Source organism: Mixophyes fleayi, chromosome 2 (genome assembly GCF_038048845.1).
Source record: "Mixophyes fleayi isolate aMixFle1 chromosome 2, aMixFle1.hap1, whole genome shotgun sequence".
Lineage (NCBI taxonomy): Eukaryota > Metazoa > Chordata > Amphibia > Anura > Limnodynastidae > Mixophyes > Mixophyes fleayi.
Genome location: NC_134403.1, coordinates 373,735,103 through 373,748,300, shown reverse-complemented (window position 1 = coordinate 373,748,300; position 13,198 = coordinate 373,735,103). Strand labels below are relative to the sequence as shown.

General features: G+C 44.9%; 2 protein-coding genes across 6 annotated transcripts in view; one reads left to right on the top strand and one right to left on the bottom strand.

Moving 5' to 3' along the window:
• The window catches only part of POLQ (DNA polymerase theta), a 53,719-nt gene extending 52,850 nt beyond the window's left edge, over positions 1-869 (bottom strand). For 3 of the 4 annotated variants that reach the window (XM_075197454.1, XM_075197455.1, XM_075197456.1), the window contains exon 1: positions 769-869. The gene's annotated coding sequence lies outside the window, so the exon portion shown is untranslated. The remainder of the gene's footprint in view (positions 1-768) is intronic. The other variant, XM_075197453.1, reaches the window with a different exon arrangement.
• On the top strand, positions 634-11,052 carry LOC142139657 (uncharacterized). Of its 2 annotated transcripts, none has more exons than XM_075197458.1 (12): positions 634-1,178; positions 1,787-1,862; positions 2,394-2,499; positions 2,871-2,980; positions 4,457-4,559; positions 6,031-6,114; positions 6,361-6,445; positions 6,799-6,878; positions 8,164-8,308; positions 9,991-10,190; positions 10,316-10,438; positions 10,864-11,052. In XM_075197458.1, exons 2-12 carry the CDS (start codon positions 1,795-1,797, stop codon positions 10,948-10,950), a joined length of 1,191 nt encoding a protein of 396 aa, XP_075053559.1. In that variant the 5' UTR covers positions 634-1,178; positions 1,787-1,794; the 3' UTR covers positions 10,951-11,052. The 2 variants fall into 2 exon arrangements, with proteins under 2 accessions (XP_075053559.1, XP_075053560.1); XM_075197459.1 differs by having other exon boundaries at positions 634-1,213.
• The last annotated feature ends 2,146 nt before the right edge of the window (positions 11,053-13,198 follow it).

Below are 13,198 nucleotides of genomic sequence, written 5' to 3'. Positions count from 1 at the left end.
CTCCCCAAGGCTCCCTCTATGCCCCTCCCCAAGGCTCCCTCTATGCCCCTCCCCAAGGGTCACCTTATGCCCCTCCCCAAGGGTCACCCTATGCCCCTCCCAAAGGGTCACCTTATGCCCCTCCCCAAGGGTCACCCTATGCCCCTCCCCAAGGGTCCCCCTATGCCCCTCCCCAAGGCTCCCTCTATGCCCCTCCCCAAGGGTCACCTTATGCCCCTCCCCAAGGGTCACCCTATGCTCCTCCCCAAGGGTCCCCTTATGCCCCTCCCCAAGGCTCCCCCTATGCCCCTCCCCAAGGCTCCCCTTATGCCCCTCCCCAAGGGTCGCCCTATGCTCCTCCCCAAGGTTCCCCCTATGCCCCTCCCCAAGGCTCCCCTTATGCCCCTCCCCAAGGGTCACCTTATGCTCCTCCCCAAGGCTCCCCCTATGCCCCTCCCCAAGGGTCACCTTATGCCCCTCCCCAAGGCTCCCCCTATGCCCCTCCCCAAGGGTCACCTTATGCCCCTCCCCAAGGCTCCCCCTATGCCCCTCCCCAAGGGTCACCTTATGCTCCTCCCCAAGGCTCCCCCTATGCCCCTCCCCAAGGGTCACCTTATGCTCCTCCCCAAGGCTCCCCCTATGCCCCTCCCCTCCCCGCTCAACACAAAACACAAGGCACAAGGCACAAACCTCCACCCCTCCCCCCTCTGCTCCACAAGGGTCGCCACATGCCTATCTACAATGGACACTCCCACAAGACGTTTAGCCCCTCCCCCAGCCGGGACCTACCTCGCCCCATTCTCTGCCCCCTCACCCGGAACGGGCCAGCTGAGCCCGAACTCCTCCAGCAAACCGCCGCCCTGGCCGGTTCAAACCCGGCGCGTCAGTCTCCTGCGTCGTGCGACGTCACTGCGTCTGAGCCCAGCGGCACCATGTTTGTTCCGGGCAGTCATGTGACAACTCCATGCTCAGTCATCCCTGATTGTTGCCATGCTGAAACCTGTAGTTCCCCCATACCTCTGTAGATAATTAAACATTTCTAGCACTGGACACATTGTTACATTACTATAAAATTATTATAAATAAATAACATTCCCTGTAACCTCTGATCTGTCACTTACTGTCCTGCAAAGAGTTAACCTGGGATTGGCTCAGCTGATCCCTACATTACAAATAGTCTGGAGGGATCCTGCCTGCAGGTAGTTACTCCCCAGACACAGGTCAGAGGCACAGGGTGGGTCTATGCAAACTCTGATACAGGATATAAATCTTTATATTGCTCTGATTTGTGGTGTTCTATCTCCTCTCATGGTTTAATCTTCTGCTTCTTACCAAACTAAATCCAAAATTCTGGGGTTAGCTGTAAACCTTGCACCATTTCTCAGTGTGATAATGTTCTGCTCCTCTTTCCCCACTTTGATATTCTAGTATCAGCTGACTCTTTTACTTTTTGACTTCTTGTGGATATTTGGGCGGAATTCGTTGATGAGGAATATTTAACCAAATGATTCACCCCAGGTCACTGCAATTGGATGTTTGGGAGCAGAGTATTCTGTGCAGGGGTTATGTTATATTGTATCACACTTTGAAATAGCTCAGGATGGGTAGTAGATAACTGTGAGGCTATGTAATGCTCTGTCATTACCCTGGGGTGATGTTACCACTAGAGGCTGGTGGAGGAGTCTGAGGTCTTTCCTGTCCTCAGTGTGATGCTGAGAGGGTTTCACCTGTCTATTGGGAATATAGGAGACTTGTAACTGGGGGTAAACTAATCTTCTCCTAATCTATATTGTATCTCACCCACTAGTACCAAAGATGGAACAGAAATTTCACCAGAACCATCCCTGGTCTCCAAAAGGAGCTAAATCAAAGATTGTTCATAGGTACAACATTATTTATTTTTTTTTGTCTTTAAAAAATAATAATACAAAAAAGCACTTATGCATTTGGTCCAGGTAACTTTACCTGTCTTTCTGATTATTTGTCAAACTAATTGCACTCTGTTCTGGAAGTGTAAAATAGTGTTCTGCAAAATTCATTGTGCAGGGTTGTGCTATCAACAGATTCTCAATGCAGCACTTAATTGTGGTGGTCTCGTTTGATTAAGCATTTACTTAGGTTATTCACATCACTGTAACATAACCTATACGAGAAGATCATTTATCTATAGCAGTGCTTCCCAAACCCTGTCCTCAAGTATCCCTAACAGTGCATGTTTTCCATATCTCCTTGTTGGAGCACAGATGTAGTCATTACTGACTGACACATTGTGAAAGATCCACAGGTGGTATAATTATATCACTTGTGACCTGGAAAACCTGCACTGTTAGGGGCCTCTGAGGTTGGGAAACACTGATCTATAGGAGGGAGCAGAGCTCCTGGATTATTATTTCAACTTCTAAATTACTCTCCAGACACAATCTCTGTGATCTAATGAAGATCTGCAGGAAGAAGTCACAGAGCCTGGACCACTCTCCGTATAAAGAGTCTCTACAGGATTGTGTGAAGCTTCTGCACCAGGTAACACTGATAACACAATTTCACCAATCTGTTCTTTCTCAGACCTTTATCTCTGCTCACAAATAAAACCTTTTGTGTTTCACGTATCCTTAGCTGCTTTAGACCGTAAGCTCATGTGGCTGGGCACTGCCGTGTGTCTGTTACTGTGTTCTACACCTACATCTTGTATACAATACTGTAACTATATGTAAGTAACACATGTGCATTAAAAAAAGTCATGTTTTGTATTGGTAGATAAGGGGGGGGGGGGGGGCAGTGTATGGCTGTCCCACATTTTCATTATTAACACAGTATTTGAGTGTAGTTGTGATGAAGAGTAAGAGCCAAGGAGGGGTAACTTATTAATGCGCTATGTGTCCTCTCTCCCGTAGTTTCTTGGCTGTTCTCGAAACATTCCCAGGACCTGCCGGTGTCGGGAGCCTTCCAAGCAGGATTCTCCGGCTGCGTTCCTCTGGCCACTCTTCCAGTTCCTTGGTGGACGGTATGAAGACCTCATTAGACTGTGCAGTACAATCTGCTGAAGGTTTCCAAGTCATAGTAAAACGAATTCCTGCTCTCGAGCTGCCCGAACTGTGATATATTATATTCACATCTGCCAGGGGAGGGCTGGTAAATTTTAGCCTGGGAGACCAGACTCGACTTAGCAGCCTATTAGGACAGGTTTAAAGGAAAAACAAAAAGAAAGTGACCCAGCCCAAGGTAGCTCACTATGGGACCACCCAGGGGTGCACATGCCCCCTGCCCCCAGCCCAGCTAGCCACTGATATCTGCTGGGGTTTGAACACAATTCTGTTCAGTATTGAGTTTTCTGCCAGCCAAATCCCTTGTAACTTGTCTGACCACTTCTGAATTCGCTCTCTCTGGTCTGTAACCTGGTGTAAGATCTGCTCACTGAGACCGGCTGTCTGTGGTTTATGTCGGTCTGTGTGTTTGGTAGACAGATCTCTCGCTCTCTCTGTCCCTCTCGCTCTCTCTGTCCCTCTCGCTCTCTCTGTCCCTCTCGCTCTCTCTGTCCCTCTCGCTCTCTCTGTCCCTCTCGCTCTCTCTGTCCCTCTCGCTCTCTCTGTCCCTCTCGCTCTCTCTGTCCCTCTCGCTCTCTCTGTCCCTCTCGCTCTCTCTGTCCCTCTCGCTCTCTCTGTCCCTCTCGCTCTCTCTGTCCCTCTCGCTCTCTCTGTCCCTCTCGCTCTCTCTGTCCCTCTCGCTCTCTCTGTCCCTCTCGCTCTCTCTGTCCCTCTCGCTCTCTCTGTCCCTCTCGCTCTCTCTGTCCCTCTCGCTCTCTCTGTCCCTCTCGCTCTCTCTGTCCCTCTCGCTCTCTCTGTCCCTCTCGCTCTCTCTGTCCCTCTCGCTCTCTCTGGTCTGTAACCTGGTGTAAGATCTGCTCACTGAGACCGGCTGTCTGTGGTTTATGTCGGTCTGTGTGTTTGGTAGACAGATCTCTCTATCTATCTCTCGTCCGTCCCTCTTGTCTTTACTGGAGGTCGGATGGACGTTCCCACCTCTGTAATGTGACTGGGGCTGTCGCTGACACCATTAACCCTTTCTGAGCTTATTAAGGAAAGGGGATTGTCTAACAGGCTGCCCTTAGGTTGCGCTCACGTCATATATTAATACACAACACCTTTGTCTGCTTTATTCACTATTGTTTATTACTGTGTTTGTCCCCAAATGTAAAGCGCTATGGCATTTGCTGGCGCTATATAAATGTTAATGATGATCATAAAAGAGTTGTCTTGTTAAAGCCACCTAAGCACCAAAATATTTACAGCTTATCTGCAGAATTCGTGGTCTATATCCTGATTGGTGGGTAATCTCTGTGTAGACGTACTCCTATAAATATTGTTCAGCGAGGGCCAGTTAAGGTCATCGTCCCCAACATTCATTGTAATCATCAGCATCCACAATCTCTTCTGATATGTGTAACTTTTTGTTTTGTTTTTCTCCCACATTTACTTTCCAGATCTCCCTTTGAGTTGTTTAATGAATTTTTCTTCCAATTGGAATCTATACGCTGCTGGCACAGACTTGTCACAGAAATTCCCTGGCTCCAAGACCTATTAGCGGTGAGTTCCTGACTCCAGAATCCAGAAACTGACATTGTGGAAAGTGTTTTCTAATATGGAGGCGGCCATTACTTCTCTAATTCTGGCTGTATAAAGGAACTGTAATGCCCTCTTGTGGCATAGACGTGGGTGTGCCACCCTTTGGTGGTTGGAGGGGGATGTGAGTGAGCAGAGCATGAGGGACAGGAGTGATCACAAAGCTGGCACATGCCCCACCATAAGCAGAGCTCAGAGTGTGGTTGACCCATGTCTCTGTGTTAGTCCGAGAGCGGAAGAGACAATGGGCATCTTGGTGGAAGGGATCGTCTGGTTACAGCTTGGATAACATAGACATTAAACTATACTGTGAAGCTCAATTGATAGGTTGCCATTAAAGGATATTGTGAGCTGTACATGGCCACCATATCTAGAAAGATAAAACTTATTTATTCACATCAGAAGATGATCTGTTTGTCTACAATAATCCAAATACTGTAGGATGAGGGACTAGGCAGCAGCTGGGTAGTTGACAGAAAGGAGTCCTCTTATTGGTGTCGTGGAGGAGACACCGCTCCAACTAACATTGGGTCGTTATCATCGCTGCTTAAATCTGACATGTCTAATGACAAAATAATCCTCAACTTTCAAGGATAATTTAATGACTTGTCCCTGTTTGTTTTTTGCCCTTCTACAGTACAATTAATCTTATTCTTATGGAGAGTAATTCTCACTACCTATTTGTATTCTGAGCCTTATAAGTGAATAACAAATAACTGCATCAATGGAAAGTTCAGTAAAACCGATCATTGCCCCCAGACTGTATGTTGTATGATGCACTTAAATCCTTTCAGCCCCCGTGCCCCTGATTCCTAACCACTTGACCTGTGTTAATGTTGTAATTGTAGAATAAAATGCATCATTCAGTATTGAACCATTGATACCTCAGCGGCTCTAATTTACATTACTGGCCTAGATAGGGGGTTGAGGCCTAAGGAGACCCAGGTCAGGTCATTACTAGAGATCGCAATTTCTGCGTCTTCGGCAGAGCTTTCTGCAGTTATACCCCTGCCGCTTCTGACCCCACCCTCTTACTAGCTGTCACTCAAGGCTCTGACTACTATTGTACAATCAAGCACTGGTAAAGTCCTGTAGGGACAGCACTATGCAGAAATGGACAGATTATCCGGAATATTTGCCTTGACCCCCTCTATTGCTGTTTGCAATGTGAAACCAGTTAGGCATCTGGTCAACCCAACAGCCCTGCGTCATTTCAGACCGGTGAGAGTGCGGCTGCTTATTTCATTTCTCTATGGTTATAATGTATTAAATGCGAATGATAAACGTATTACTGAGGAGCAAAGTGTCCGGACCTGCATGGCCTAGTCCTAAATCCAGACCTTGGGTATCGGACATTTCTGTGTCTATTGATGGACTCCGACCAGACACCATGTGGCTGTATTATTCATAAGTTCCCTCCTCTATATGCCTGCAGGTTAGCCATGCTGGTTGGATGCCTGGACCCCCCATGACGTGTTTGTCCTGTCAAGAGCGCCAGACAGCTGAGTCGTTGGATGGGGTATGTTGTCTGTACAGTAAAATCCCTGACCTGTCCCTAAAGTTTACATGCGCTAATGCGGTAGCATCACAATTTCCTGATTTCCTTGCTATTTTTTATCTGGAGTGAAAATTTTATTTTCTTATGCTTGTTACATTTGCTGGAGTTGACTGTCTTTCTGTGTACGTCTCTGTTCGCTGCCATAAAGCTGCACGATGTCACTAACAGCGAGCTACCTCTGATCTCGTGTCTCTGGCTTCTTATCAGAGTTCTGTAGGGAAGAGCCAGAAGTGCCAGAGTCACTGTATGATGTGTAGAAGGTCACAGGAGCATCAGAGAGACTTCCCAGGTGGTGAGTCAGGCTGGTAGGGGGGCACCCGGAGTCATTCTTGGTTTATGCGGGGGCAGGCCGCTATAGGAGATTGTACAAGGCTCCTTCAGTGTTATGAATTAATTGTGCACAGCAAGGTCGCAAAGCTGTAATATTCTGACCATCCTTTGACCAGCTACTTCTAGATTCCTTCCTGTAAACAGCCCAGTTATTGAAAATATCTTTGCATATATATATATATATATATATATATATATATTTCGAAATACTATGAGGTTATGTGTTATAAAAGTGACAAATAAATGATAGTGTGCATAGATAGCTGCTACTGCAGTAGATCCCACGTCTCTTGGCTATTTTCTCCTCTCTATCAGAATGCCTGTATAACATGAACCAAAGAGAGAACAAAGACTTTACCAAAAATGACCTGCAATCTGACCAAAGTCTGAAACGGGTGAGTGCCTGACTGCATCGGAGCTGTTGCTGTGTCATCCCTGTTGTCTGAAAAATAGTAGATTTGAGTTCTGTCATGACAAGACCCTCCTGGGCATGTGTGACCTGTGCGTGAGGATTAATTGGCACAAAACCGCCTGGTCTGACTAAAGAGAAACCAAAAACTCTAGTTATTAAACCCAAAGTTCTCCCACCCTTAAGATTTAATTGAAGAGCTTGGACTTTGGTTAGTCACTGACTTATTGCAAAATGCAATTGCAAGTTAATCTATTTAGAGTTTCTGTAAACCAAACAATCCCAGGCATAAATGTGGCATATCGGATTTGAAATCTTTAAGAACACAAAGACAGAACATTATTATATGTGATTTCATGACAAAATCACAATGTTTGTTAAATAAAATTTTTGCTAACAAATTAACATACATAAAACTTCAGTGCAAAACAGTTTATCTAAAATAAAACACAGAAACAGAAGAATTACATTCATACACTTGTATGTAATCTGCTGCGTTGGGAAGGCCAGAAGGTATTGATAGTTCATCAGTAGAAGACTGAGCACCAAATGCTATCCATTTCTAAAATTGACAGACTACTTTTAAACATTCCTCCTCTGTGACATGATGGCAATAGGTGTTCTGGTATGCTAATCTGTTCTGCAACAGTTTTTATTGCCCTTTTGTCTAATAACTGTTCTAATAATTAGCTCTATACAGTTCTGTAAATATATTTTACCTCTTCTGGAACATAGGTGAAGGGTCATTCTACTAATCATGTTAACATTTTTATTTTTTATTTTTTTGCACATACATATAAAACATGGTTATGCTGTCTTGGATTTTATGGGGCCCTGTATGTTGACACCCATTATCTGGTTTATTCCAGGAGTTACAACTTCTCAAACATGTCTTATGGGAAGCATTGCTTTGATTCATTATGGTTCCCATAAGGAGTATAATGTGGAGTGACCCAAATATGGTCCTTCCAGCAAAAGCAATTTCAGCCAAGCTTTTAGGATGTGTGGACTGGGCAAAAAGCAATCCTGTGACACCAGGCATCTCTGATTAAACAAGAAAGCCAGCTGACTTAAGTAAAGCGTCCTGAAGCAAACATCAACCTACATTAACCCCTTGTTTGCTTACACACAAGAATTTGCTGGAAATGTTATCTAATGTACATTCAGATGTCAGGATAGATAATGACCATATAATATATTTCCTGATTAGGCTAAAATGACAGGTCACCAATATTTGGGGTCTTCTCAATCTAACACTTTATCTCAAACAGGGACCTTTGGCCTCAATCCGGGAGCTAAAAAACTCTCTGAAGACGGACTTAGAGCAGCACCAGATTTATTTTGCGGATATAGAGTCCCGTTTGTCCGGACTGGAGCGTCGAGCAGAAGATGTCACCAGAAATCTGGAGAAAGCCAGTAGGTGTCCACCGATCGTTTCCTGAGTAGAGGTATTTACAGGTGGGGTGATACCATCTGGAGAGACTGGAATGTGGGGGGAGTGCAGGTCTTTAGAGTCTCGTAGCTGCTGAATGTTGAGGAGCAGGAGTATCGGGAGAGTAATTTTGAGATTTTAGGTGCTGACATCTGTTGTAGGGCGTGTTGCCTGGCAGCAGTAAGGTGTATGAAAGTATCCTCAAATGATTGACAGGGACAGCCATGTTTTCATCATCATTTATTTATATAGTGCCAGCAGATTCTGTAGCGCTTTACAATTGGGAACAAACAGTAATAAAACAATACTGGGTAATACATACATACAGAGAGGTAAGAAGGCCCTGCTCGCAAGCTTACAATCTATGGGACAATGGTTTGATACACATGGGTAAGTGCTATATCATATTGTATATTTGTCCAGTAGAATGCAAAGGTTACAAAGTATTTAGTGGGCTGTGTGCTCGGTCACACAACTATCTTGGTCAGAGGGTTGTTTGCTTGTGTTAGCTGTGTAGAGGGTGGTAATAGGGGAGATTAAGAGGGTGGTTGAGGAATATCATAAGCTTGTCTGAAGAGGTGGGTTTTCAGAGAACGCATGAAGGTTTGAAGACTAGAGGAAAGTCTTACTGTGCAAAGGAGGGAATTCCACACAGTGGGTGCAGCTTGAACAAAGTCCTGTAACCGAGCATGGGAGGAAGTGATGAGTGGGTGAGAGACGCAGATCTTGTGCAGAAAGGAAGTGACAAGTTGGGATATATTTTGAGACCAGTGAAGAGGTGTATGTCGGTGCAGTTTTGTTGATGGCCTTGTATGTTAGTAGAAGAATTTTATATTGGATTCATTGAAAAAAGGCAACCAATGTAGAGACTGACAGTGATTCAACAGAGGAAGAACGGTTTGCAAGGAAAATCAATCTAGCTGCAGTGTGCAAAATATATTGTAGGGGTGAGAGTCTGACTTTGGGAAGACCAGTAAGGAGGGAATTACAATAGTCAATGCAGGAGATAAGTGCATGAATTAAAGTTTTTTTGCAGTGTCTTGTAGAGATATGTGTGTATTCTGGAAATGTTTTTTTAGATGTATGTAACATGATTTAGATATAGAGTTGATGTGGGGAACAAAGGATAGTTGCGAGTCAAGGATAACACCTAGACAGCGAGCTTGCGGGGTGGGATTTATAGCCATGTCAACAGAAATAGAAATGTCAAGCAGGAAGCTTCTAACCTCCTGAAAGAGCGATTAGATAGGTAGGATGGGACAATGTCTTGAAGACTTGGGGATTGTAGCGTTTGTATGAGGAGAGAGTGGTCAGCAGTGTCAAATGCAACAGAGAGATCCAGGAGAATTTGGGGAACAAGAACCAGTGTTTCTTGTGATGGCTTTCATTCGGTCTTACTCTTGAGAAAACCCATGCATTTATTAAATGGACCATGAGCAAAATGGCCTAAACAAGTGTGCACCAAACTCCAATTAAACCATACACTATGTGATCTACCATAGCACAGTAAGGACAGAAGAACTGAGATGTAACAGCAAGACTGAGATGTAACAACAAGTCTGTTCACAGCTCAGTAAACAAAAAAAATTCCAGAACTGAATAGTTTTCTGCACATCACATGCTTGTGTGATATTAGCCCAATGGTGGTAATTTTTCTCCAATGCAGATCTAGAGCTGAAAGCCATTAAACGAGGAAGTGTCACCCTGAAGACTCTCGTGGATCAGCAGATGTCATCTCTGGTGAGAGATCATCTAGAGAAATTAGAAGAGCGGGACCTCCAGGTCCTGGACAGTCTCTGGGACGACTGGTGGTGGAGCGAGGACACTCTGCGGACAGAGAGGTCATCGTGTCACGTGCCTCAGCCTGTACGTGATTACACGGTCATTAGTGTGAAATTGGCTCCTTCTGTCTTAATGTCCCCCCCACCCCATCAACATTTAAATGTTTTACTTGCATGCCTTTTGAGTTTAATGGTTTATTTTCCACACAGAATAAACTACGTAGAACAGAAGACCCCCCTCGCAGACATGATGCTGGTTATCCTGCGGATGGCAGCAGTGGGTACTGGAGGAGTATACAGTCTGGCATCTCCCTGTGCCAGGACCAGGTTAATGTGAGTGTGGGGGCAGGGACTGTGCGCTATTCCAAGGTCTAGTTAGGAATAATATTCAACAAGGTTCAGTATGTTTAATGGCTAATATAAGTGAGATTTTATACTATAGTTAATTCAAAATAAACACCAAGATCGTTCATCCCCTTTTTAGAATTTGGTTTGATAAACCACTGATATCCTGAGCTGTTGCTGTAGGTAACTTGTCGCTGACTAAACATTCTCCACAGCAAGTGCACCACAAAAGGATAGACTGCCTTCAGTTATATATTCCACTTCCTCCTCACACAAAGTATCCTGTATAATCTCTCCAGCTGCTGGGGAACTACAAGTCTCAGCACTGTTCTGCCAGCCTCAGGCACAGCTGGAACTTGTAGTGCAGCAGCTTGAGTAAGCCTTTGTACTGTATTCTTGTCTGTTATTTCCAGGTTCTTATACAGCAGATAACTCGGCAAATTAACCAGACTGTGAGCGATCTAAACTTCACTCTCAGACCAGAGGAAACGGAGGGGTGACGAGAACGAGGAATGTTACATGTCACATTGCTGTCAGTCTCAATGTGTCCTTAATGTGAATGATTTAATTATTTATTAATAAACTATATAATATGCACCAAATGTCGTCTAAATGTTACTGCGACTTCCTGCGGGAGAGAACGGTTCTGGGGTCACAAAGGTTTATGTAAAATGTTGTTTTATGATCTACTGATAACAACATTATTCTGTTCTGTGAGTTAAACGTGTGGTTGAAATTAAGCAAATCTCCAGTCTATGAAGGTTCCATGTAATGAATAGAGTCTATATGGGGTCTGCATCTGCGGTTATAGCTTCAACCGTTTCTGTACTCTCTAACACCAATAATGTACCGGGAAATGTTACTACTAATCCAGTGTATCTGGTCTGGATGGACTGCACTCCACATTGTCATGTTTATTAAATGTAGTACTAGTGTATCCTTTACATATTAAAGGCCTTTTTAAACACTTATAAAGCCGTAAGAATGGATGGTAAGCATTACATCTAGTGTGCAGCAAAACAGACAGTACAATTGGTCAGTACTGAAAAATAGGGACTCTTACATTGAAAACCTGGTGCTGTTGGCACCTATGAGTCCCTATTATCCACCACTGTCCAGGGACCCTCTGTACTGGGTGCTTCAGTAATGTACCTGGTTCGCTGTCTGTAGTCTCAAGAATTCTGTTCAAAAATCATCATTGCCATTTATTTGTAAGGTGCCCCAGCATCGGACAATAATATTACAGATGGCACACGTTAATATAATATACAGACTAACACATACATGGATACAAATAAGCATAATAACACATGTATGGATAGTCATGAGCTAACAGTCACTGCTCGCACGATATGAATTCCAGGTGTGAGATTGATGAAACAGCATAAGACTCAGACATTACAAGGTGGGGCGGTCAGGAGACATAGGGTAGATAGGACCTTGCCTGTGAGAGCTTATGTGTTCGAGGGAAGGGTAGTGAGAGACAATAGATACAAATATGACACAAGTGGATGGAGTAAATAGAGAGAGGGGACATTGGGGAGAGATGAACTTAGAGGGAGTGTCTGGAGGATTGTAGGTTAGTGGAGAGTCTTGTAGGGCGAGGCAATGCGGTCCATAGGTGAAGTGCAGCGCTGGAGAAGTCTTTGCAACTGAAGTGGCAGCAGTAGGTGGTAAGAGTGGAATAGAGATGAGGATCTGAGACGGAGCGAAGTGGTCATGCCACTCTGGATCTCGTGACAAGGCCGGAGATGTGTGGAGGGGAAGTATTAGTCAAAACTTTTGTAAGTGAGGGTGAGCAGCTTGAACTGGAAGCAAGTTGTAACCAGTGAAGGGATTTACAGAGCATGAATGTGGTTAAGGAGCAATGGGACAGGAAGATTAATCTACTCGTAGCATTCATTGTATTCATGGATTGTAGCGCCAGCTAGGAGCCGTTTGCAGTGGTCAAGACTGCAAATAATGAGCAAATGGACCAGGGTTTTAGTTACTTGCTGAGTGAGGAGGAGGAGGCGGCTGCTATAAGATTAGGAGAGGGGCTGGATGTGAGTGGTGAATCTGAGGGCAAGGATGGCATTGAGGCAGTGTGGGGAACGGGGGAGAGTGAAGTTTGTTGACTGTGAAGATGATGTGTGTCAGGGTAGGGGCATAAGCAGGGGCAAGATAATGAACTCAGATTTAGACACGTTAAGCTTGAGGAAGCGTTGGGACATTCAGGTGGAGTTTTTGGAGAGGCAGCTGGACACACGGCATAGGTAAGAGGGTGAGAAGTCAGGCAAGCAGAGGTGGTAGAGGAGGCCAAAGAAGCAATTGAGTTCACCAAGAGAGAACGGATCCTTTAGAGAGAGGAAGAGGAGGGGAGTGGGAGCCCGAACTACAGACACTGAAGGAGCAGCATGAGAGGTAGTAGGAGAACCAGGAGAGGACGTGACGGCCAATGGAATGAAAGGTGTCAAGGAGAAGAGAGTGACCAACAGTGTTGAAAGCTACAGCGAGGTCAAGGAGAAGTGGCCAGAAGTAGGTCATTGGTCAGAAGCCTGACTGAAGATGATCAACGAGAGAGAGGAGGAAGAGGAAGTGGGTCAGACTGTTGAAGACAAGTCATTCGAGAATATTGTAAGCAAAGGGGATCAGAGAAATGGGACGGAGAGAGAGGGTTTTGTGAGAATAGGGGAAATGTCTGAAGGCAGAAGAGCTGTGTCCTCCGCGTGCAGGAGGCCATTGCTCTTTAAACATATTTACTGTAGC

Bases quoted from the DNA above. Each gene is read 5' to 3' on its own strand.
- LOC142139657 (XM_075197458.1), top strand. From the start codon at position 1,795: ATGGAACAGAAATTTCACCAGAACCATCCCTGGTCTCCAAAAGGAGCT. The intron at 2,500-2,870 runs GTAACACTGATA...TCTCTCCCGTAG, and splicing joins GTGTGAAGCTTCTGCACCAG to TTTCTTGGCTGTTCTCGAAA. The intron at 10,191-10,315 runs GTACGTGATTAC...TTTTCCACACAG, and splicing joins CGTGTCACGTGCCTCAGCCT to AATAAACTACGTAGAACAGA.